Source organism: Bactrocera dorsalis, chromosome 3 (genome assembly GCF_023373825.1).
Source record: "Bactrocera dorsalis isolate Fly_Bdor chromosome 3, ASM2337382v1, whole genome shotgun sequence".
NCBI classification, from domain to species: domain Eukaryota; kingdom Metazoa; phylum Arthropoda; class Insecta; order Diptera; family Tephritidae; genus Bactrocera; species Bactrocera dorsalis.
In genome coordinates, this window is record NC_064305.1 from 72750137 (window position 1) to 72778056 (window position 27920).

Genomic DNA, 27920 nt, shown 5'->3' on the forward strand with positions numbered 1-27920 from the left:
CTATTTTTTCAACACTAAAATATATGCAAATTCATCTTATCAACGTTAAGACCAAGGATTAATGGACTTCAATACATCATTTGTAGAGAAATTTAATGATGAAACATGATACTCACTTTTTCCAAATAAACAAGCTAACTCTGAAATCGAAGCTCTATATTTCTGTTGCTCCTGGAAAAACAAAGACATCCACCGTACTTTTCAAGTCTGGGATCTCTGAACTAACATACAAAAAACCAAAAATAACCTTAACTTATGTTATCCATACAAGAACTTAAGTTGAGTTGGCTAGTTTATAAGGCTATCAGTGACTCCGACAAATGAGCAGCTTCTTGATGCGAAAAGCATATGTGCAAAATTTTACGTCGATATTTGAAGAACTAGGGAAGTTTGCATATATGTATATAGACGGATATGGCTCAAACGACTCAGTGTATAAAAAACAGGATCTTTGCGTACATAAGACTTGTCAAAGTTGCGAAGGCATTCATGGTGTGTAATCGGCTTGCTATTAGATCCTGGGGTTGCCAAGGATTATCAGACTTCAACTATCAAAGCCGCAACGACTCGCCTGCATTTGAGTATCGGGAGCTATGCGCACATGTCCGACGGCGGCACTTGATGTCTTGCTGAAACTCACATCGCTACACGTAGTAATCGGTCAAGTCGCCAAACACACTCTGCTCCAAATGTCAGCAGAAGAGTTTGGTAGAGGTAAGGCCAACGCATGAAGGACTTAAGTGGCGAAATACCACTGGAACTTCTTCCTTGGTATAACATTACCAAAAAACTATCGCAATGAACGTATAGCTATACTATGCGATAGTCAAGCGGATCAAACCGATCTCTGCATACGAGTAAAAATCGCTGTTGATGCAGGAGAGTATAGGACGTCTAAATAATCTATCAGAACGTAACCAAGTTCACCTTATTTAGGTGCCAGGTCGCAAAGGTATATCCGGGAATAAACTGGCCGATGAGCTTGCCCGCTCTACAGCATCCAACAACATGGTAGGACTGGCACCTTTCATTGCGGTTAGGAGGAAGCATTGACAACAACTTCTAGGCATGCGCCATGTCAAGTTGTTAATGGGCGGTCACAACCTTAAAAGGTTTAAATATGTAATCAATCAGGCTACATCTCGACTTCTATACTGGCCATTGTAAACTAAAGAAGCACTTATTTAACATGGGCCTAGCTTCTTGTAGGAATTGGCAGTGGCAGTCCTGCCACTTGGAGTCTTAAACATCTAAACAGGTGCTAATCGACTGTACAGCAGTCTGTAGCCACGGGATAAAGGCCATTGGATCCATGTTCCCAAATAGGGATCACAACGCCTCAATAGCACCTAGTGGTATATTGGAGTCTATCAATTTGCTGGGGATAGTTAGACGTTGTGACTAAGAAGACGGCACAATAGGCCCTAGGTCGCGGTGCAATCCTCATTCACTTATCTAATATAATATAATCTATATAAGATTTGCTAATAAAGCAAGATCTATGAATAAAGTATTGTTTTAGAGATAGGAATACGCACCAACTTGAGGTTTGAAGTTCAATAAGAACCTAAAACATTATTTTTTCAAGTCGAACTAAAATACTAATGCGGAAATGGGACTTGCTGAGTAATAAATGTTTGAGCAAAAAAGCACGGGCGGCCAACTTGATGCCTCCTGTGAGGATTGAACTCACGACCCCTGGTTTACAAGACCAGTGCTCTGCCACTGAGCTAAAGAGGCAACTGAAACACAATTCGTGTATGTATGTATGCCGGAATTGCATGAAGATATCTTGTCAAATAAAAAAAAGGCAGAGAAACATCTTAACAAAGAAGAGACTGCTGCAATTAAAGAAGAACATGAAGACCCGCTGATAAATAATTTTTTTGTATCAACCAATTGATAAGAAGCATGCAGGGGATGCCATATTAGAAAGAGCAACTCCTATGCGTTTCAAAAATTATCAGCTCTAAATTAATGGAACTGAAGTTAAAACTAAAAAAAAAATTATTTGAAAATTAATCCATTGTTTTTTTTTATAAAATAAATTATTACTTGAGTCAAGAAATAAAAGCTGAAGCGATCATTCCAACTTGAGCTGAAAAAAATAATATCATTAAAATACAGTTCAACGCAAACCACAGACAGTCAACTTAAACAAATAAAAAACATCTAAATAATTAATAAAAAAAACTAATAAAAATTTAATAACAAAAAAAAAAAATAATAAAAAGTAAAATTGATTGCATGTCACCAACTATTTACAACAAATCAAACATTTTTTGAAAAAAAAAATAATTATTATCAAAGCTCCACCAAACCACAACAATGCACAACGTGTCAGCAAATTATTGCTTATATAAACAAATAATGCATTTCCATTCCAACAACTCACAACAACAAATTCGATGCACTCAAATTCACTTCACCGGAATTGGATGACAAGCGCGTGGGTTGTCCTCAGCGCTGTCATTTTCGTACTATTAAAATTGTAGTGTTGTGTAAATGTCATTGCCAGCTGACCAACACCTGTTATAGTGTTTGTTGCTGCTGTTGTTTTTGTTGTGCTGCGAAATGACGTAGACCATTCAAAATGCATTTGACTCAAGTGCAGTGACGTCGCCAAGTGTTGACTGACCACAACGAAATCAGTTGGAAAATTATGGCTTGTCGTTGGCGGTGGAAGAGGCGGCTTTCGGCAAACAAAACACACAAAACGAAAATACAATAAACATAAAGCATTCTCTAATAACTGTGTATGTGTAACATTGTTGTTATGTTTCTTATTTGCTTATATTTTATGCTTTATTATCAGCATTCCCTGCAACGGTTTTCTTCAATTTCTTGCTTTCAGCGCCCACTCGCCTTTTCTACAAAGTCTACGCAAGTCTTTTGGCTGCGCTTCAGTGATGATTTTCTTTTACCGTCTACCTGCAGGCAATTGGAGCAGAAAGTGTTTGTCGCTGTTAGGAATTCCATTGAATTTCTATTTTAGCTTTATATTTATGCATTTTTTTTTAAGCCGAAACTATTTTACTGAAGGTTTACTGAAACCTTAGCCTTTCTGCATAAATTGCTGCAACGGCCTTCAACACCAACTGCTGATGAACATGTCAATAAAGATTTTACTGGCATCATTGGAATATCGGAAGGATTAGTGAAAACCATTTTGAAAGATCATTTGGTCCTAAGAAAAGTGAAATTGGTTCCAAAATTTATTCGAAAAGCAGCGTCGCGTTAACGTCTGTAAAATAATGCTTTCCGACTATCAGGATGTCATGAAACGTATTATTACTGGGAATGAATCTTGGATTTATGCTTACGACCCGACAACAAATGACCAACCGACCGAATATAGTGGCAAAAGTGCGCCGAAGCAGAAAAAACCACGTCAATCAATGTTATGTTGAGAGTTTTCTTCGATTATCGATGTGTGGCGCACTCCAAATTCCTTCTGACCGGCCAAACTGGCAACAACGAATACTACATCAGTGTTATGCATCGTTTGCGAGAAGCTATTCGTAAAAATAGACCAACAATTTTAGGTTTTTGATTCTTCGTAAATTTTTCGTCAAATTTTCAACCAATACCGTGCCACAACCGCCGTATTCGCTTCATTTAGCTTCGTGTGCCTTCTGGCTATTGAGAAAATTCAAACGGCCGCTCAGGGGAAACTGTTTTGAGTAATTGAAGGCTATTCCAGGAATTGACTGTAACAACTGTTTGATTGAGGATTGGAGGAAAATTGGAATTTAGACAAGCATCTTAAATTTATACTCTCATTAGTATATGCCATTTTCCTTAAGAGCTCGAGCACCATGAACTTGTAATTCACAACCACAAACCCTTATTGTCTATTAACCTTTGGAATGGTGTTTACTAATGTAAGTTAACAATATGAAGCCTATGCTCATAAAGTACCGTTGCTTGCCTAGATTGACAATGTGAATTATAATAACATTCAAAAGGCTACTATACAAGGAAATAAACCTACAAACACTGCCAAGTGTCGAAATTATGAAGCCTCGAAATCAAAGTAATACAGAGTGGCTTATAGAGATGAGCGATATTCCGATTTTTAAATCACTGTGATTTCAGTGATTGCTATTTTTAAATCACTGTGATTTTATATTGCTATTGCGATCGCAACTAAGTCGACGTTAAAACGGAGACCTTTTGTTGTTGTTGTTGTAGCGGCAGATTCTGCCGATTTGACAGTGTTTGGCCGAATACAAGTCCGGGTCACGTCCAGTTACGTACACCCGACTGTCGTGGGAACGACTGAACCTTTTGTCGTTATTGGCGGTAAATTCTCTTTTGGTTCCTGTAATTCGAGTCAAGTTTTTACGCCTTTCTTTTCACTACATTTTCGAAAATGTTGGAGCGGTTCGGCTACCTGACACTTAGAGCGTATTGCATAGTTCATTTGTATGTTGGTATGATGGTTTCAAACATTTCTTAGAAGGAATTACCATTAGTGTGGTTGATAATTTGTTTGTTTAGAATACCCGCTTTTAATATTTTCAAGACCAAATAATTAACGCGAGTTTCCTAATCTTTGGGAAAATATTAAAAACCCGTAATTTTTTTATTCCATATTTTTTCTGAAATTAATTAGTTTCAATTCTTGTTTTCAACACAAAAAGCTTTCAAATTTGGTTTTAACAATAAGTAAAATTAAAAATTTTATTAAAACAAATTAAAATATTCCATTTTGATTATATTTCATCTTCACTTCTTTTCCTTGATACATTTTCTGCCATTATTAAAAATTATAAGAACGTTACACTCAAAATTTCAAACCGCTATGACGAAAAATAGCATATACGATATATACAATACCCTGAAGAAAGTTGTTACTTTTCTGCTATTTGCTATTGTGATCGTAATTCACAGGTTCGAACTGCTATCATAAATCACTGGTTCGAACTGCGATCACAGTTTCGAACTGCGCCGGAAGTTGTATAGCTGCGAAAGTTGCTATCAGACTCAGAGAGTCTGGGTTTCTATAAGAACACGTGTCTGAACACTCGAAAATCCTCACGCACTTTCGCTTTATACCGGTTCACATGGATAAGGGAATCGCCAAACCAAACGGTGGGGTTGGTGGAGAGGTTTCATGTCAGGAGCTCTCTATAAACACCAGTTTCAGGCTTCCTGACTATTGCAGTGTCTTTCGAGCCGAGGTAGCAGTAGATTTAATGCTCCGTAGAGCAATCTTCTTCAGATAATATCCACTCAGATAGCAGAGGCGGCGATACTAGCCTTTAACTCATTAACAGTGCGTTGAGGGCTGGTAAAAGAGTGCCTAACCTCGCTATCAGTACAGTGAGTGCCTTTGTGAGAAGACTGTTATGGGTGCCAGGCCACAGCGGAATCGCAGGATTTTACAAAGCTGATGAGCTAGCAAGAAAAGGTACTCTAGAACCGTTTCTGGTAGAATGTGTGCTGAATACTCGTATTGAAAACGCTTTATGAGATTGTTACTTACTCTGCTAAGAAGGAGAATACTTCTAAAAATAGAGAGTTTTAAGTTTTACTTTTACTCCTTTAGGAAAAAATAACTGGAAAGAGGTGTATAAACGTAGCTCTTGCACCCTGTATACACAAGCGAGCCTTTGTTGTAGCTATGCAACACTTCATTACCTGTTTCACACTTAACATAAATATATATGTATGTGAGTACTTTTGTATGTCCATGCGTAAACATAAAGCCGCATTTCTTTCCTATAATATTGTCATTACAAATTGTGGAATATGGTCCACTAACATACATAATTACCGCAGCAGCACTCGACTGCTGGTTGACTGACTGACACACATAGAACGCGTAGAATACGCGCAGACAAACCGGTGCACAACACATTAACAATAACCAACAACAACCAACAAAAGCAACAATGGTCATTAAGCATTGACAGCTGTCATAATGCGGTCAGCAAGTGTTGGCAGCAACAATAACAAATAATTTAATTGAAGAATGAAGAAATATGCTTGACTTCTAAGGTGAACAAAACGAGAAAAAAGCGCCGAATAAAATTGCTTGACATTCATGTCGTCCTTTGTTATAACTGTTCTCGATTTGCTAACAGTAAACGCGCGCGCACAATATTGTATGAATGAATGAATGAAATAAAAGTGAGTAAGTGCTTGAACAACTATAATGTCAATAATAATAATGACAACAAAGCAGTAAACAGAAATAAAAGTGCGACAGCAAATGCAGATGGGTCAAGCAACCGGTAATACATACTATAAACGAGTTCGACGCGCATTCTTCTTCTTGCGCGCATTATCTCTTGCAAATCAGCCAGTTGTTTTGCTTTCATGTTATTTATTTGGCAATTTACGCACTTTTCTTGCTACTCCCAGTTATCGGTGTCGGTATGCAGCATTCTAGCACACGGGTGTAGTGTAATTTGGCGAAACAACTGTTTGGTGGAGCGCGCTATTAACATATCCGGTATGTGTGGGATTTTTTTTCTGCGTACATAGTTGTCTCTATAATGTAGCGAGTTATAAACATTGCTGTAGGTTATTATTAGATTATTACTTTACTCATATACAGGCGCAATTTCACTTTTGAAAATCGTTTAATTCGCTTTCAAGGAGAGAGTTCTACAACATCGTTCATCAAAAAACAAGAAAATAAATTGCACACACCTCAATTTATGTGAGGGATCACTCATGCTGTAACCTAATCAAACGACACGCCTACTTTTCATTACTGCTTTCAAGTTGTATTCTTAAATTTTTAACTTTATTTACTGCCTTCTCCAAAATACCTGAAGTTTGTTGATTATTGTGTTGAAATTTCCATTTAGACACGCCGGAAATTCAGGTATTCAAGTAATCTACACATATGATTTTAGGTTTTCGTAATTAAGTGCAGGTACCATTTTTCATGCTTACATACACACATGCATTTAAATTTCTGCTCCCTATTTTGTACCTGTGCCGGCAAGCGTAGCACCCTAGCGAAAATTGTTGCTGCGGCTGAAATTATCAACACTTTGGTGGTTGCGGTTCAGTGGCTCAGAACAATCAGCCAACAAACCTTGCTACGTACATTTATGACATACGAGTATGCCTGTAATTAGATTCACGCAATATTTACTGACACTAGTATAAAGGAGTACGCTAAATTTGACCGCGTTGAAGTCACTTAGTGGGGGCACAGCGGGATACACATATATCGAGATAGGGAGCGGACTACAAATAAAAGTTTCGGAGAAATGAAACCCACCTGATTGAAGTTGAGCGCTTCTGCCATGAGTTTAAAATTTACTAGGCAGTTTGTAAATGTAATGGATCGAGCCTTCAAATCATACAATGTATATGCAATTCCAACATTTTACGTTAGAATTTTTGTTAAAAAAATATAATTTACCATTATTCGTAGCAGGCTGACAGTGTGAATCGAAGAGCTTAGACTCTATAGCATAGCACAAAAGATGCTTCATTGTTTCCCTGGTGCCCTGCGCAAGACATGTGGGCATGTTTCGCCACTAGACAGAGACCATTTAGCATTCCGATAATGTTCCTACAGTCTCTTCTATCATGCCAATAGAAATTTTATGTACTTCCGATCTACCGTTTTGCCCATGACTTTTACAGTTTTGCATTCAGATACCTCGTTCCATCGGGTTGAGATTTTCTTTACCATACTTCTTTCGAGATTGTCGAGGTTTCCAATATTGATTACGCATTCGCATGTTAGTTGTACGCCATTCTTGGCAATATAGTCCACTATTTCACTGCCTTCGATGCTTTTGTGGCCCGGCAAAAATAAGAAGTGAAGTCGCTTGCTTCTGACAACACTTTAAACTGCTGCCTAGATACTTCTGACCGAAATGCAATAAGATGTCATCGCCCTGACTGCTACTTGGCGCTCTACGTATATGTTGACTCTGGAATTGCCTGCAGGTGCATTAGAGGTCAGCTCCGCGGCTTTTGCAATAGCAAAGACCTCAGCTTGCAATATACTGCAGTGGTCCGGCAACTTAAAAGGCTGCCTTATGCCTAACTCTAACAGAGTATTCCTGCACCAATTCCATCGTCCATTTTAGAGCCATCCCTTTAGTAGATGTTTAGAGTATTGCGCGTAGCTAACATACCTTACGCCAGCCATCTTTATCTAGTGCGGATATGTAGTCGATCTTTGCCCAACTGCCATTATCCACCGAGCTTTGCCCGAAGGTTCTACATGTAAATACTCCTGCGGCCAGTAGTCGTCCCGTCGATTTTGTTGCGCAGTTTTCAGCGAAGAGTACCGACCATAAATCCTCTCTAAAGAAAAACATCCATTAACTTGTCACTTAGTTCTTGGAAGAGTACTGTACGGACTGAAAAAAACTCTAGCCACCTACGTATTACATTATAGTTTGACTAATATATGTTCCAAAATAAAATAGGATCGGATATATTGAAAATATCGGAAATCTGAAAAAAGCTAGTTTTTATATTTCCACCCTGAAGAAGGTATATCAAATTTCACATAAAGTTTGTAACACCCAGAAAGAAAGGTCTGAGACTATAAACGATATATGTATATAAATAATCAGCATAACCAGCAGAGAAGCTTTAGCCACGTCCATCTCTTTGTACGTTTGTTCGTCTGTCGATTTTATATTCTATACCCTGTCTTTTCTCACCAGGAAGCTTTTCAGTTGCCGGAACGGATAATTTCGAACCACTGTCCATGGAAAACTTTTTAATTTTACCAATACGAGTATATCTTAACGAAATTTTGCATGAACCCTTTTCCAAGACAACGATGCAATCTACGATGAAATTGTTCAGATCGAGTCACTATAACATATGTATGTAAGTATATATCAAAGCCAAGAAGAACTTTAGAATTCTTCAGGTAGAGTCAGAGATTGGCAGGTCGGTTTGAGATGACGGATGTTCTAGTGGGAGTCTCTAGTACCACTTGGATTAAGTAATATGCTATAAATAATGGATAACTTCCTGTAATTTAATTAATGATATAACAAAAAATTGGATTATTGTGCCGTTTTGCTTTAAAAATACCAAAATCGTCAAATAAAATATAAAAATAAATATATATAAATAATTAGCAACAAATTCCGTCTTCAAAAGATATAGTAAGTATTTTAGAAAACTGTATATTTTATGACTAAAACCAATATCAATCGAGATTTATGACTTTCAAGACCTAATCAGCCAATAATTTAACCATTTTTACTAAATAAACATATAATATAATAAATAAATTAAAATATGCGCTTTTACTTTCGAATGCATTGAAGCAGAAATATGATTTATGACTCAAATAAAATATGAAACTGACCGCTGTATTAAATTATTTATCACACGATCGAGAAGCGGCGCACTACGCATGGCTACAGTTACAATTTCGGTTTCACTTACATGCATATAGCAGTGTGTATATTCAATTACCGCATGTCAGTGCATTAAAGTATCTGCTGTAGGATTTATGTTTTATATTTCCGAGTCAACAGTGCGTGCAAAATAGATCAATGATCTTTATGGTCCAACGCCGCTGCGCATTTGGCCTGCAGACACTTGAGTCACAATGCGGCCGCACTAATGAAGGCAACTTTTCGAAAACGCAAAAAAAGAAACTGTAACGTAGCGCTTTTCTAGCTAAAAGCAAGCATAAACCTCCATCCAACTAAGTAAGTCACTAATGAGCGTGTGGTATGTTTGTATGTGCTTATTCATATTTCTGGCTTGGATTTCTCTGGCACGCATGGTTTGAGTCACAGCTGTCAGCAACTCGGATGTAGAAGTTCAAGTCAATTTCTACGAAGTTGAACTAAATTTTAGAGTGAACCTGCAAACTTGACCAAAGTGCCGAAATATATATTTTTTTTTACGAATGGATATGTGTCTGTATGTATGCACATACAGTTGCGGTAAAAATAATAGTAGTGCTACTATTGCACATAATTAAATGTTTCTATTTTTTCGCGTTTTCTTCTTTGCCCTTTATTCTCCTTAATATAATGTTTTATAGACAGAGTTCAATAAAAAAAGTGCCGTTATAACTGTATACGTTAGCACGTGGAGTCGTTATTTCATTTACTTTCAAATGTGTTGGCTATTGAGTCGGTCAAAATAATAGTAGTGCAGGGAGTGAGCTTACGAAAAATTAATAAAAAATATTTATTTGTGTCCAAGATTTACAAAAAGGTAAGAAATGCATTTTTTGATGTATTTTCATAAATTTTTGTGATAATCTGATAAAGATCGTTCAGCTATGGGACGAGGAAAGCACTGCACCGCTGAACAGCGCAACCTTATCAAAAAACTAATTTCAAACGGGAAAACGTACAAAGAAGTTGAAGAAATTATCGGCTGTTCACCGACAATGATTTCAAACGCGTTAAAATATAAATCCCAACATGAAACACGTGGACGGCCATCCGCAATGACCGCTAAATTAGTCAATCGTGTGGTTAGATACTCGAAAAGTAATCCTTTCGCACCTGCAACTGATATCAAGAGTGACTTGCAGCTGGAAGCAAGCGTGGAAACTATCCGTAGACGTTTGCGGGAATAGGACTTAGCAGCTCATAGCCCAAGAAAAGTGCCATTACTGACTAAGAAGCATGTAGCGCAAAGGCTTAAGTTTGCGAACGATCACTTGGAATGGCCCCTTAAGAAATGGAGAAATATTTTGTGGACAGATGAATTCAAAATCGTGCTGCATGGTGCAAGAGGATCTCGCCAATATGTCAGACGACCCGCTAGTTCCGAATACAACCCGAAATACACAACTAAAACTATTAAACAGGGAGGGTCAAGTATTATGATTTGGGCATGTTTTTCATTTTACGGTGTTGGACCGATATACTGGATAAAAGAAAAGGATGGATCGTACTGTGTATGTTCGAATTATGGAGGAAATCATGCTCCCTTTTGCCAGCGGAGAAATGCCACTACTTTGGGTCTTCCAGCAGGACAATGACCCAAAGCACACAAGCAAGTTGGCGCAGCAGTGGTTTCAGAGGAACAGGGTTGAGGTCATGGAATGGCCTGCACAGTCTCCAGACCTCAATCCAATAGAGAATTTGTGGTGCGATGTGAAAAAGGCAGTTTCTGTTGCTAATCCAACAAATAATAATCAGCTTTGAGAAACAGTAGAGCGGGCATGGAAATTGATACCGAAGGAACGATATGAACATCTCGTTAATTCAATGCATCGCCGATGTGTAGCTGTAATATCGAACAAAAGATACGCAACTAAATAGTAATTATTTTATAATTAATTTTCTTATTATTTTCAATTTAAATCAGATGAAAAGAAAAACTAATTGAAATATATTTTTGTTAAATAAAATCACACTACTATTTTTTTGACCGTCCATATGCATAAGGTCGTAAGAAATAATTTTTTTAAAACGTTGTAATGAATTTTTTTCTAAGTTTTGTTTTATGATTTTATTGTTAAGAGTGGTTGTTCCTTAAAATAAAAAACAACGAAAGTATTTAAATGAAAACATTCTACTTATTCTTCATTTCTTTTTCAATGTGTGGGCACTACTATTATTTTGACCGCAGCTGTATGTTTATAAATATGTTGCTGCTTCAAGTTATTATTAAGCTCATCATATTTCGCTTTGTTAGCCACTACTTAATGAGTCTTTACAATATCGTAGAATTAGATTAATGGCTGCGCATACCGACAATCTTTTACATACCTGCATAAATATTCATTTTAAGTAACATATATATCATACTATATATATCATAATATATACTTTTATATGCATATTTCCTAAGATATACACACATATATAAATTTATATATATACATATATATTATTATACATATCTACTTATTATCTATATATAATTTTCATAATTTCAGCTGTCAGAACAAAGTCCCAACGCTTTGAAAGTCACTCACAACTATAGCTCTCTAATGACGAACATGGCAAATGATCTTTGCCAGTTGATCTGTTAATTGTCGTGCTACTTTTGTAACACACATTAGCAGGCTGACAGTTGAGGGAGATTCATTTATTTTTAATAGAAACAAGTGATGAAATTAGTTATACTCACACTCTCATACACATATAGTTTCATATTTGTACACATTGTATGCATGTATGTGTTGTGATGGAAATTTGCACCTGTAAAAGTCTCAAGACATTCTAAGCAAAATCATATTTAAGTAGTTGTGGAAATGTGTAATTTTCATTCTTTGTTCAACTGAAGTTTCTTATACCAAATACCAAATTATATACACAGCAATTATTTGCGTACAAACAACTACGAGTTGAGCGGAAATAACTAAAGACTTAAGCGACAAACTTGCGCGGAAAATTGTTTCCTTTAAGCCAAGAGAATCTTGTTAAAGCGATGACTTTCGACAATCACAACTTTTCAATGTATATATTATTTTTTTTTTAGAAATATTTGTCGAACATTTTTTCATTAAATAGTAACTCTTAGTTGACAATTCAAAAGTAGAAGGAGGAGGAGGAGCTTATATATTATAAAATATTGATATGAAATATTTTTATTAAATATTAATATTAAACATAGATATTTTACATGCCCCTAATTTCTTGAATTGTCAACAAAGCAGTCATAGCTTACAGCGTTTTATTTTCTCGATTAAAATGATGACTCCTTATGTGGCAACATTATGTACTTACATAAATACTATGTTACACCTTGTAGAAATTTTAAATTTTTTTTGTAATAAAAGAACAAAAAATTTAACAAGCTTAACAAAATTGTCCGACTCATTATACAATATATATAGTAGTTAGTAGAAAAATTGATGTGAAATAACTATCAAAATTGATAAATGAACATCATATGTCTTGAGAAGAGAAGAAAATGTGTACTTGTTTCTGGCTAAGAGGCAAAATTCCGTGAGAAAAAACGAACCTGTCAAAATGCTTCAAAAAGAACTTGTAAATTTGATAGCCCGAGTAAAGGGCAGATTATCTTCAACACTTTTTGTTGTATAGTTATTTATTAAAACCATTGAAAATGATATGAATTTCATCAAGGTAGTAACCTAGTCTCGCATATCGGCCAAAAGTGCTTTGGGGAGCAGGGCGGCAATGCAAAGTGTTGCCAAAAGCAAGCAACTCCACTTCTACTGGATGCCAGACCACAAAATCATCGATAGGAATGAAATAGTAGACGAAATTTCCAGGAATAGTATACGGCTAACAACCGAAAACGTGATCAACATTGGCAAACCTAAATATTGTCTAAACGACGATCTTGACAGAAGCATGGCAAAGAAAATCAAAACCTAGAACGAGCTACATGGGTACAAAACTGCAAAAGTCAAGTACTTAAAATTCCTATTGGAACTCTTTAGAAGAGACTGTAGGATCATGATCGGAATACTAACTGTCTGGTGGCGACACAGGGCTGCGCAATGGGGCTGACAGAACGGGAAGACTACAGGAAATGTCTTGAGCAGGGCACCATTTAAACAATGGAGCAACTCTTGTGCACTTGTCTTGCATTACCAAGACTACGCTGTAAGCACATGGGGTCCCACGGTATGATACACTGAAGGTAGCAACTGTGGCTTATTAGATTAACTGTTATGGTACAATTGATATAGCCATAACTAAAATTAAACGTAATTATGCAGAGATTTATATTGAAAGTCACAAGTTATAAAGAAGAGTTCCTAGAAAAAATGTCGAACAACTCGCTCAAATAATCTGGTTGTATAAAGACTATTCAATATGAACTTCTTAAATGGATTTTTCTTTTGCATTTGCTTTTAATAAAAGGGGGAAATTTAAGAAAAGCGAATGAAAAAAACTATACAGAAAGCAGAAAGAAAATACAGTTAGGCAAAAAAGAAGCCGGAAATTGCAATTAAATTGCCCGCAGAAATTATTTTTCAAAAAAATGTATTTTGCTAAGTTGGTAGGCTTGCCTTTAAATACGGTACATACATATACACCTCGGCAGTGCGATGCGATTTTTACTTTGAATAAAAATATCGAACAAATAATTTGACTAAAATTTTGTATTTATAACCAAATTTCGTGCGCGGAAACGTTTCGAATGTTAGAAAAGGCTTACGGTGAATCAAAAACATAAGCCTACGTTTGGTCTAAAGCCTTCAAGGACGATCGAGAGATACTTGAAGACATCCCTCGTTCTAGACGACCTTCGATCTCTTCAACTGATGAAAATATGAAAAAAGTTATGAATGATTTTGGTGGATTTTTTGGGTGTGAAACGCGTTCTTACTCGACTCATCTCGATAAAGATATTTCTTTTTTAAATAGTATTGCAAATAGGTCTCTTTAGGCGTGCGAACGATCCCACAATCATGGAGAGAATTATAACTGCCGATGAGACGTGAATTTATGAGTTTGACATACAAAATGTCAACAATCATCGGAATGGCAAAACAAGCCGAAACCAAAAAAACCCCGACAAAGCCGCTCAAAAATCAAGGTGATGCTTATTGTTTTTTTCGATATTCCTGATTTACTGCATCATGATTTTGTTCCGGAGAGACAGACGGTCAATAAGGAGTTCAGTTTGATCTATTGAGGCATTTACGTGAGAACATCTGTCGCAAACGGGCGGAATTATGGAAGAACAATTTATGTGATTTACACGATGATAATGCAACCATCCACCGAGCGACGATTGTGACCGAAATTAAAGCCAAAAACACAATGAATATCATCGATCAACCACCGTATTCACCAGATTTGGCTCCGTGTTATTGTTTTTTTTTTGTTAAAGTACCGCTCCGTGAAACCCGTTTTCAGTCCATCGAAGAAATAAAACAAAATTTGCTAAAGGCCTTCCAAGAAGGGCTTAAGAAAAGTGTTTCGGGGACTGGAAAAATCGATATTACATCTGGTTAAGATTACTTTGAAGTCGACAAAATAAATATTGATGACAGTTACTTTTTTGTCATAATGTAGTTATTTGGTGTGTGTCCAAAAATACAGTCTTTACTTGCCTCAGTCGCTCGACTAAGTGCAAGAGAAATCCTTGTTTCTTTGGAAGAAGGGAGAGAGAGTATAAAAATTCTAAGAGAAGAACTCGAGTATGCTTAACAGATATTACAGTTATTATAAGATGCAAAAGGTACAACTTCAAACAGAAACCCATTATTTAGCAATATTTCCAACTAAAATTAGTAGTTAAACTTCTTATGTACTCAACTATGTTATTACTTGAAGTAATTTACTTAAATATGTAGAAACACATAAGGTTACTTATAAGTTGGGTATAAGTTTCCATTATGGCGAAGACACTCCCAAACATGTCATCGGTCATACATGCAAGCATTCTTCTTCATTTGAGCTGTCATTTTAATAAACAAAGTGCCTGTATGCCGAAGATAACTCCCCCACTAAACGTGGGATTGAAGAATTGTTCAAAGAAAACATAAGAACGTAATAAGAATAAGAACACCTACAAGCATAAAGTGATTGCATGTATGTACATATGTATGTGTGTGAGTAAGAACATTTATACATAATTAAGCAAACGGCAGTGAAGCGGCGCTGACGGCTACGAGGTAGGTTTGTGAAAAGCGCAGGCGTATGGGACAAAATATAAACACACACACACATGTGTAGGTGCGTGTGTGTGGAAATTGCACAGTGCAAATTGAGGGGCGACTGATATGCACAGAATAAATAGTTGAATGCCAAGCGTAATTGTTCTCATTCAACAGACCGTGAAGAAGAAAATGAGACCCACGTCCGTTTCGTGTACAACCATATAAGTTGCATGTACATGTATGTATGTATGTATGTATGTGCCAACTGTGGCGAGAATCATCACCACCAAAGGTAATATTAAATATTTTATGTGTCTTCTTAAGCGCTGGTGGGCTTCTGGAAGAATGTCGTGTCTGCTAACTACAAGCTGACGTTCAGGAAAGGAATTTCATTTAAATGCTGGTTGTTGTTGTTATCTAGTTAATAGCAGACAGACACACGAGTACGCCCAGTTTGGTTAACTGAAGGAAGTCAACTGACGGCTGCAATAAGTTGGCAGATATTTGTGTATGGGAAATAATTAAACTCGAAATTAAAGTCACACAACAACTATAACAACAACAACCACTAGCTCGCGCGAATTTTGTGTGAATCGACGGCGTTGATGCATTCGCTGGTTGCATTATTCAACGCCATTTGTTGCAGCCACTGACAGTCGCGCTGTAGGCAAATTGCCGCAGGAAGTGCTGTGGGTGCAGTAGGCATGCGCAGCCGGCAAGCGTACCCAGTTGCAGGCACTGACAAGTTCGCAACAGTTGTGTTTTGTGCGAACTACGCATTCTTTTTGCTTTTTTCTATCCACACCATTAAAAGTATCTGTTGGGAAAGATCGCAGCAACACTTGAGTAATATGTGGAAGTTCCGGCAATTGAACGAGTTTTGTTTGTAATTTGAAAAGCAGGATAAATTTATAAAACTAAACTTTTGCATATACTATTTATTTCGCATCTTTCTGAGGCTTTAAAATATTCTGAAAAAGATTTAAAAATAAACTTTTAAAAACTAAAATTTTTAAAAAGTCATGGAGGGTACAGCCGAAAATTTTTTACACTCACAATCTAATCTGCAAGGTTCGATGGCTGGGAAATCAATCTTGGTATCGAACCACAATTTGTATAAGTGTCTAAGGTCTAAGGTGTCAGGAAAATATCGCACCTGTTAACCGACACATTCGGAGAATGTCATACCAAAGAAGGGTAGTCCTTAAATTAGGTATACTTTGCTTAAATCAGGATCTGGGCAAATTGTATAAATATTTTACACTAAGCCATATTGTCCTCTAAATTGCAATCAAATCTGACATACTTACCATATATAAATATATATGTATAAAGTCAACCGTAAGTTCGAAAATTGTTATATTAGGTGTGTGAGAACTACGAGAAGTATTGATCCGATTTTTGCCATTGATGCTATTTTTGGCAAATGAACACACTATTACTAGAAAGAAACGTTCTTTGAATCTCATTAAGATATTCCCAATATTATAGTTGTGACTGTTGGATAAAGCTTACAGTGATTCAGTTTTATCAAAAACACAAGCTCGCGAGTGGCACAAAGCCCTTAAAGGTGGTCGAGAGATCGTTGAAGACTGCAAGACCTTTAACCTCTTCAACTGATTAAAATATGAAAAAAATGTAAGGATATAGTGCTTGAAAATCGTCAGGCAAGAAGTTAGAGAGCTGGCAAAAAAGCTCGACATCTCTCGCGTGTCCGTTCGAATGATTTTGGTGGATATTTTTGGCACGAAACGCGTTCCTGCTCGACTCGTCCAGATAAAGCTGAATAAATAGAGAACGATTGTGACCGAATTTAAAGCAGAAAACCACCATATTCATCAGATTTGGCTCTGTGTAATTTTTTCCTGTTCCCCAAACTAAAATTGCCGCCCGGTCGGTTTTTTTTTCAGTCGACCGAAGAGATAAAACAAAATTCTCTGAAGAAGCTGAAGGCTATTCGAAAATGAGCTTATGAAAAGTGTTTCGATCACTGGCAAAATCGTTGATCGGGATTACTTTGAAGGTGACGAAATAAAATTGATAAATAGTTAAATATTTTGCGTTTTCTACAATTGTCACAATGTAAGTATCTAAGACAATTTTACACATTTTTGACACAAGCCCATATTACTTTCTCGAAAATATGCTCAATTGTTTTTATCAGTACTTTCGCCGATATTGTTGGTATAAAGACAACTTTAGGCACTGAGGTTTCATATGCGGCAGTGAAAAGTTTTAAACCCGATTTATCAGATGACTGTCAAACCTTGAAATCACATTTTGCACAAATTTGGACTCCGATGTCTTTATTGATTTGATTTATTGTGAGTCTGATTGAATTTAATGTTGGCTTTTACATGAGAAATAGACATACTTTTAGTTCGATTTCATAAATTTTGATTTTACTTTACGAAATTAGTCGAGATATCATCTAAGAATGAGCGATAGGACACCACCTAGGCTTTTATAAAACCGATTTTACAGATAAACTCGATTACTTATAAAAATTGAAACACACAATCGACTGATCAGAAATAATAATTCATACTAAAAATCTTTGAATTGAACAGTGAAGGTATAAAAGTTTATATAAAATCTATAAAACTGATTCTTCAGAAAAGTAATATAATATATCTGAACGGGGAATTCAAAAACCGACCGATTACAAAGTTTCAGAGCGCCTCATGTGTTAAACCTTCCTATAGCCCTAAAAAGCTAACTTTTAGTAAGGCAAATGGCATTGAATTTCTCTCTTTCAAGCATTTTGGAACATGTCTTTAAAAAAGCAAACTTTGAAATGATTTTTTTAAGAGGATCGAAAAACAAAAAACAAACTAAAAAAAAATTTCTCGACTTTTTTTGAAATAGTTGTAATTGAAAAAATCCTTCGTCCAAGTCTTTAAGAATTGTAACTCAAAGACTTGTGTAAAATTTCTTGAAAATCGGTTGAATAGTTATCGAGAAATCTTGGCTACCGACTTCAAAAAGACAGTTTCGAGAAAAACGTGTTTAAAGACGGCGCGCTTAGCCCTAGTCCAAGTTCAAGGCTCTATCTCCGAAACTATTACTCGGATCCACTTAAAAATTTCGAACAATATGCTAGAGCTGTTGTAGAATTTAATAAGACAATAAAAAAAAAACGATTTTTTAAACCTGAAAATCCATGTAACTCCTTAATGATCTAATTGCTTGACCACTAACGTGAACGCTTTGGCATTCCCGCGGAGAGGATTGTTTTGACTTAATAATGTTTTGGATCCTAAAGTGTACTTTAAGCCAAAAAATAAGTAATTTTTTGAAATTCTATAACTTACTGAACCCCTTATTTACTTATTTTGAATGCTTAAGATATCAACTATATACACTTTTTATCTCGTTTTCATTAGCTTTATACTAAAGTTCATGAAAGTCAATAATTAGATGCATTTAAGCGGCTATAAATTTGAAGTAGCACAGCAACTAATATGTCGCATTAAAAATTAATCTCACAAAATAACAAACAAACTAAAGCAAAAATGAGAAGATAAACATGAAATCAGCGCGCATTATTTACCGAAATGAAATTTATTTGCGCCACGGCATTACACCGCTTTTGAACTTGCCAGCTCGGGTGCTGCGTCAACGCTTCTGTGTGCAGCGCCACCCGTGCCATCTAAAAATATGTACACACAGCTTACAGCAACCGAAATCAAACCGACGCCCGCGATAGGCGACTGACTGCGACGCGTAGCATCTTCGTCAAGCAGTTGGCTGGGCGCAGCGCGTAAACAACAGGTGAAAGATAATCCGCGCGTTTGTTTCGTGGCTTTGTGTGTTGCCGCAAAATGCCACAGCGAGCGCTCGCATGCGCTGTTTGCTCACTTTTAATGAGCCGGTGTTGCATTACCAAATGCATGTTTTTACCCACACCCTACCGCGCGGCATACCTTCGCGGCGGCAAGCGGTGCCCACTTTAAAGTTATCTCTTTTCTGTTGACTTGACCGTGTTCATGTACAAACTTACCTTTTTTCATTTAATTTTTCTTTTTTGTTTCTTGCATCAACTAATAATTTTTTTGTGGCGCATTTAAGTTTTATCGCATAACATGTCGGCCAATGTAACTGTCACCACAACAAAGCAGTTCATTCATTGCCACAGTTTCTTCACAGTGCAACTACGAAATAATTTGCTTGCTTTTGCCTTGCGACATGTCACCAATGTCACGCCGATGTGTGGTAAATGTTTGCAGAAACCGTTATGGCCATAAAACGGCAACCCTGAAGTTATGCTTGAATATATGCATTTAGCCTTTGTCGATTTTATTTAATTGACGTTGTAATAAATTATGCAATATTAATTGTTAATTGCATGTTTTAATTATTTATATGCAAAAATGTAAGTTTTCACTACTGATTGAAATTCATTATAATCCCAAACAAAGATAAATTTATCAGACCAGATCAAGCCAATCATAAGAAAACGTACAAAGCTGTAAGCACATTAAATGAAAATGCATCAAACAACTACGCCTGAAGGCAAAATTAGTCAATCCTTAGGGTAAAAGTGAAGTGAGTGTATTTTAAGTGAAGGTTAGATTAAGTAAAAATTCGAATAGTTACCGACAATGATTTCGTGAGTACGTGCTTTATAACGTTCTCTGTTTTTGAAATTCCATTTGCTTTTTACTTACAAATATTTCGACGATATTTAATAATTAATCGCCTCAGGTACTAACGTTGAATTTATTGAATAGTTTTCAAAAATATACTATGTTCCATCAACCGATATTTAGATATTACATATGTCAATATAAAACAAAGACAATGGAACTCCCATTGACTCTGCTTTAAGTCTAAAAATTCTCATGTTAAAATACTTATGTTTTAGCGAAAATTCCCTTGCCTTATTCAACATAGTTCCTCTCAAGAATGATCTACTGATTATAGCGATTTTCACACTTTTCAATACAATTTTTGTAGTACGAGCTGTCGTTTGCATCAAAATAGGCCTCAGCTTCGGCTATCACCTCATCATTTGACGAAAATTTGTTCCCAGCAAGTTTTCTTTAGAGATCTGAGAACAGAAAATAGTCGCTGGGGGTAAGATCTGGAGAATACGGTGGATACGACAGCGATGCGAAATTCATGGATTTTTGCCATTGTTGTCACTGACTTGTGACTTGGTGCATGGTCTTGTCGAAACAGCACTGTCTTTTTCTTCAAATGCATCCGTTTTTCAAACAGTGCTTCCAACCATCAACTGTAAATGAAATGAGCAAACTTGGGTTTGATCAAAAGAGAGCTCGCGCTGCACAAAGTTTGCACAGAGCTTTCTCATACCCAAATAATCGTTGACGTGTTCAAGGGTAGATTCGATAAGTAAATGAGGATTGCACCGCGACCTATGGTCTATTGTGCCCTCTTCTAAGTCGCAACGTCTCAAATAGCCCCAGAAAATTGATAAATTTCTATTTGGAACCATGGATTCAAGGGCCTTTATCCTGCGCCTACGGACTGCTGTGCAGTCAATTCACAGGTGTTCTGAAGTTTCAGACATCAAGTCACAAAACCGGCAACTCGAACAAGAAGCTAGGCTCGTGTTATATAAGTGATTCTTGAGCTTACAATGGCCAGTGTAGAAGGCAATAAGTAGCCTTAGTTTTTCTCTTGGGAAGTTGATTATATATTTGAACCTTTAAGGTTGTAACCACCGAATGCCTAGAAGTTTTTGCCAATGCTTTTCCCTACCACTGCTTCATCCTTGCTTACCAACTCTTTTATGGTGTGGGGACCAACCGCACCTAAAGGTTCCGGTCCTACCATGTTGCTGGATGCTGCGGGCACCCAAATAAGGTGAACTTGGTTACGATCTTATAGACTATTCTGTCGTTCTATATACTCCAGCACCAACAAATTGATCTCGTATGCAGAGATCTCTTTGAGTGCCGCTTGACTATCGTTTAATATAGTTATACGTTTCATTTCTTTAACTCTATATACCGACTTATAGCAAAGAACTCTGCTTGGAATATGCTCGGAAAATTAGCCATTAGTGTCGAGAGTTTTGTGCGTGGTTCGGGAGCGGAATCGTTCCATTTGTCCTTACTGCTGAAGGTACCTTTAAACTTCCTAATGAAGTTAACCCTTTTGGTAATGCTATTTCTTGGGAGAAGAGCCAATGGTATTTCGCCACTTAGGTCCTTCATACGTTGGGAAGATTTCATGGGTAAAAACCTCTAAACTTAGCATATCAATCCTTGATCTGCCAATAAATTGCAATCTTTCCAAAATATTTGACAAAAAATAGTAAATATACTATAATTTATATAAAATTGTTTGGGGTTCCTATTAACTTAGATGAATGCTGAAAATGAGCAAACATTGGTTATCTTATGGCACTATTTTTAAACGGCACTCTCCATACTTCTGGTCCACTACATTAAATAAATTTAACATACCCGAAATAGCAACTTGAAACACTTATATTATTTCGAAAAAAAATACAACCTTTTAACGCATCTAATTCACCGCGTCACTCAGACAATCAAACTTGTAGCAATGCTTAAATATATAGCTCAACATTTCATTGAAAATCTTTAACGGACCATTACCCACACTCCAAGCTGTAATTAACACTCTACACTAAGTAGTGCTGATAATAACGGTGAAGCGGAAATTATTGCATTTGCAATAGCACTTTGTACGAAAAAATATAAATATATATTTTATGTAAATTATCGGTTAGATTTGGTAGCGTGTAACAAAAGAAATGCATATTAAATAGCGGCACAAAACGCACCCCACTGTGCGTTGTCTGGAAAGTATGCGTACATACATACATACATACTATTACATACAGCTGTAATTGCAAATGTAATGCAAAGGTAATGCGAGCTGCTCTAGCTGTCTTGCGGCTACCAAGCGATGCGTTGCGTTCGAATTTCATGCGGCGGCAAAAGTATTACAGTTACAAGGGGTAGCAATGCATTTTGGGGAGGTGCAAGCGCATTTGCATATTCGGAGGGAACTGAATCGAAATTAATGCAAATAGAAATGTTATGCGGTTGCATGCTGTTCACTGCTTGTTCACTACTTATGCATATATTTATAATAATTTCAATTTTTTTGAGTTTTCAGAAAAGTGTTTATTAAAAAAATAATAATAAATGCTTTTGATTTAATTATAAGGTTTCTCTGTGTGGTTTTTACACATTTCTTATTATTATTTTTAGGTTTTTTCTTTTTTAGTTTTTTTTTGGTTTTCTGAATATTTTATTTGTAAATTGTACTCACCATTTTTTCTAATTTGTTTGCTGTTTCTTATTTGCAGTTATGTTTGAATACAAAACTTGTGAACATTAACGACTGTACTCGATCATAAATATGGATGCTGGCAGCGTGGTTAGCGAGCCGATTTCGGCGCATCATCGCGCATTTGCGAAACAAAAATCCGCTTCTATGGTGAGTAGATTAACTGAAAATGAAATGAATGAAATGAAAGATATAATTACTTTTCAAATCTTCAAATATTGTAGAGTATTGATTTAAAAACTATTTTTGAGAAATTTTTTGTCTCCATATTGTGTTTTAACGCATTTTATAACGTCAATATGCATTCATATTAGGGTGGATAAAAAATCATATTTTTTCCGATAAAATATGTTCTTAGACACCTCTAAGAGGGTTTCTCCAATTATGAGCAAGTTCTCCTTCACTTTCTATCTTTGATGCAGTGAGAAAGATTCTCAAAATCGGAGCGTTTCTTTCATTTGTATAAGACTATATTTATACATATATATAAGACTATATGAAAGATATATTTTCACTAAAACTTCTGACTGTTTGGCTAACAGACCAGAACAATCTAATATATGCTGATCTCTTCAAATTATTTGAAATTTTATTTTATTAATAAATTTATTTAAAAATTTTCGAATTCGAATTCTATAAATTATTCGAAAAATTTATTTAAAAATTTTCGAATTCGAATTCTTTAAATTATTCGAAAAATTTATTTATAAATTTTCGAATTCGAATTTTCCACATTATTCGAAAAATGTATTTAAAAATTTATAAATTTTCGAATTCGAATTCTTTAAATTATTTGAAAAATTTATTTAAAAAATCATATTTTTTCCGTTAAAATATGTTCTTAGACACCTCTAATAGGGTAGGTAAATTTATTTAAAATTTTCGAATTCGAATTCTTTAAATTATTTGAAAAATTTATTTATAATTATTGCCAACAGTCTGTCAAATCTATTTCCCTTTAGGGTGGGGAATATTATGATATGGGCATTTGATATCACGAAATAAACATTCTCGAAATAGCGTCGGGTTGGTCCATATTATTATGAGGATGACAAAAAGATATGAGAAGAATGCAATGAGTGCAAATCTACTTTTTTCGACAAATGTATTTTTGGAGAAAATAAGATATATTGATATTTTATATACTTTACTAATATTTTATACGCCATTAGAAGCGGTTTTTCTTATTTTATCTACGTATTATTTCGTAGTAGCAGCTGTTTAGTAGGATTTTATTTTGCAGTTTCTGAACAAAAATTTTCATAGCAGTATGCTATCAGGACATCAACCAGCTGGGCAGCGGCACCTTCCTAATTAAGGTATGGGGCATTCCAGATGGATGCTTTTAAAGCATAATCCTTAATACGTTTATAGTGATCGTCATCAAAAGGGGTTTCTCACACGAGATTGTTTTCTTCTTTTCATTGGTAGTGTTTTTACGTGGCTGGTCCCAAGCACAGCGCACCACCCTGTGGAGGGGCTGTTCTTCTCACCTTAGCTCGCTTCAAATGGATGTTTTTTAGCTAGCCAGAGAATAATTGGTCTAAGACCGGAAGTCATAAGCTACTTGAAACAAATGTAAAATGACCTTTTCTGTCCACACCCAAGTGAATGGCCATCAAAGAACTTTCCTCACTTGCGTGAACTTCTCCACATTTCCAATAGAGAAGAAGAATATACTACCAGAAAATAGAGATTTCAACAAACACAAAGTATATTGAAATATCTGACAAATTGTTGTAAGAATATTTAGTTGAACCGTAGGATCTTTTTCGATTTTAAGTTGAGAAATAAGATTTCCTTCATAATACCTTATCTAGTAAAGAATACAGTGTGCTTGTGAGATAAGCAGCTAAGTGAAGCCAAATTCCGTGAAAGAAAATTTTTGTTTGTACAAGCTAAAACTGAAAAGCGCAAAAACTGGGATATTTGATTTTTTTCGCATGAATTTTGAGGTTATGCGAAAAGGGTGTTGACATTACTTACATTTCTAAAGGACTTGAAAATTTACCGGAAATCCAGTTAAACCGATTTTGAGCCTTAAAAATGCAACCACGCCCCTCAACTTCCGCGTCCCGAGCTCAGATCGCGCGTAAATTATTTTTCCTTACATTTTTGATATTTTATCTTTAGTCTACAATACATTTCAACATGATTTGGTTTCTTTAAATTTTTAGCATTTTCACAGGTTCATTTCATTTTCATTTCTGGTCTATGAAGTTTTTCTATAAATTGTTTATATAATAATTAATTAATTAATATATCTTAATAAGAAAAAGCAAATTTACATGTATTTCCGTTTAACAAAGAAGAAGCTCATATACAAAAACCAGCGAAGAGCTCTTGAAAGCCGAGTAAATATGAGTAACTTTTTTCTTCCGCTGCGCTTTGGTCTGATTGCAAGGCCGTTAATTACTCTAACATTTTTTCGTTTCATAGCGAATGAATTACATACAATACAACATATATGTATGTATATACACAAGTCTTCATTATAAATATGTGTATACTTATAAATCGTTTAGTGTGCCATTGAAAATCGGCTTAAAAATCGTTTATTTACAACCATATATCAACTACATATTTACTCAATAGCCGCATTGTTATTGCTTATATAATCAGCTGGGTTGGCAAAGAAAGTTTTATGATTTATGAAATTTGTTATTGATTTCGCTTTCGTTTCACATTTTCACATTGAAATTTAATAAGCAACTAATTTATGTGCGGTTTTCACGCATGCAACAGCAACATGCAACATTGAAATGCTCGAATGAACAAATGAAATTTGCGCGTTTTTTATAACAAATATATACAAATTTGAGTAAGTAATTGAAGTAATGAAAATTAAAAAAAAATGTTATTGTATTTATTCAGAAGCAAGAGTTTCTAAGTGTTGGCATGTTGAACTGCAGTAATTTCGTTATCTACCGCTCCCTTGTTATAGCCAAAACTCACACAGCAAATTATTTGAGATTTTCTGAATTGAAAATAACTGCAAATATTTTCAACTAATATCAATCAATCGTTAATGAAAGGCGTATTTATGTGTGTGAGCAACAAACACTTTCCCTAAATGACATGCAAAAGCGCACAGTGGGATGGTAGTGGTAAAATGAATGCTTAAAAAGTAATTACATATAAAGTAAATAATTCATTATTAAGTGTTATCGAGTTATTTTTAATTATTATAAGCGCAAATATAAATATTTTATTAAAAAATATTCAGCGGTATAAAATGCAATTTTTTTAAGTTAAAATTTTAGTATAATGATCACGTCATGTCAATTTCATTGTACGACAAATTATTTTTTATTTTTCTAACAATTAAATTTAAGAAGATCGTCTGAAATTTTAAGGCGGAAAAATTTTCTTCACTAACCCTGAAAACCTCGTTGCGATAAAAAGTCTCTAAAGCTTTAGGAACCGATTCCACTAAAGACCAGGGTAAATAAACTAAAGATAAAATACCAAAAATTAAAGGAAAAATAATTTACGAGCGAGCTGAGGTCGCGAAGAAGAAGATGAGGGGCGTGGTTGAATTTTTAATTAGGAATTTTCGCGGTTTAACCTTATTTCCGGCAAAACTACAAGTTGAATAGTAAAAGTTATAAGGCAATAAAAATATCTACAACTTTTGTATCAACAACCTTTCAACATAACCTCAAAATTTATGTGGAAAATTCAAATATCCCAGTTCTTGGTCTTTTTATTTTCATACAAGGTGCGTTCCAAAGTAAACAGGACTTTTTGAATCTATATGTAGACTGGTGCGTTAGAATCAGCTATCTTTATCGATTGTCCAGTGAGTGAGTGAATTTCATGACATTTCATTGATTGGAAGTGAAGTTATTGCGTTTTAAGTGTCAGTATGTTTAATTGATGAAATAAGTTTATGGCGATCGTTGCCGATCCCGTAGCAGAGTGCACGAGTGGTTTCAACGTTTTCAAAATGGTCGTGAGCACATAAATGACGATCAACATGTGGGCCAATCAAAATCCGTGATCACCGGAAATTCCATCGAAACTGTGCGTGAATTCATCAAAAATCGAATGAAATTATCATTGAAATTAATGAAAATGAAATTGGACATCTTCAAAACATCGATTTATCGCATTTTGACCGAACATTTGGGCTTACGAAATGTGTGTGCACGGTTTGTTCCGCACAAATTGACTGACGACCGAAAATTGCTCTGATCGATTGACGCTTGTGACCGATTATTTGACCAAAAATCACAGTTTAACCATTAACCACTCCCCGTATTCGCCTGATATGGCACCATGCGACTTCTTCCTTTTCGGAAAAATGCATTTGCCCATGAAAGGAAAGCGTTATGCAGATGTAGAGGCCATTCAAAAGGCTTGCACTGGCATACCGGCGGCCCTACCGGCCAACGAGCTAAAGCACTCGTTCGGCAGGCTTTTAGACCTTGCCAAAAGCTGTATTTAAGCAGAAGGAGACTATTTTGAATAAAATAAATTTATTTTGACGAAAAACCATTTGTTCTGCATTTTAAGTCCTGTTTACTTTCTCAATTTTTTCAAGGTAATGCCGAAAATTTTAAGTCACTGTTAAACCCTTCACATTTATAACTAGTATTTCAAAGCATAGTCTTTAAAAAATTGTACAATGTATTACCAATAATTCTAACAATCAAACCCACTGTGGCACAACTTAACTTCGCATGCCCAATCATTCACATTTAAAGTCCAACAATTATACGAATTCATTGAAGTGCGGCGCTACCGTTTGCGCTCGCAATATTTACACATGTTTGCCAAATGAAAAATACAACAAAATAATTCCCTAAATTAAACAAATACACGCATATCTATTATAATATTTTTCATTTTTGCTGTATGTAAGAATGCCATTAATAAACAATTGCCGCTGCTTCGCATGTTTTATTGTGTTTTATGTTGCGTTCGCTTCACCGTACCGAAAGTTGTGCGTGTGGAGGTTAAACTCATTTGATTGTAATGCCGCGCTTTTCTTATTTATTTTTATTTGCAACGCGCTTTTTATTGTTGTTAAAAAAATGTGCGAAATTTTTGCTCGCATAACTATTATCTAACGGTACAAACAGCGCATATGTAACATTTTTCACAAATAATC

The 27920-nt window shown here is 35.6% G+C and overlaps 1 protein-coding gene and 1 non-coding gene across 2 annotated transcripts in view; one reads left to right on the top strand and one right to left on the bottom strand.

Moving 5' to 3' along the window:
* The window catches only part of LOC105233496 (uncharacterized), an 84911-nt gene that overhangs the window by 16818 nt on the left and 40173 nt on the right, over window positions 1-27920 (top strand). The window contains exon 2 of the mRNA XM_011215599.4: window positions 22824-22954. Coding sequence (XP_011213901.2) covers window positions 22877-22954 — 78 coding nt within the window. The 5' untranslated portion in view covers window positions 22824-22876. The remainder of the gene's footprint in view (window positions 1-22823; window positions 22955-27920) is intronic.
* Window positions 1669-1740, bottom strand: Trnat-ugu (transfer RNA threonine (anticodon UGU)). Its single transcript has one exon. It is a non-coding gene; the product is annotated as a tRNA-Thr (tRNA).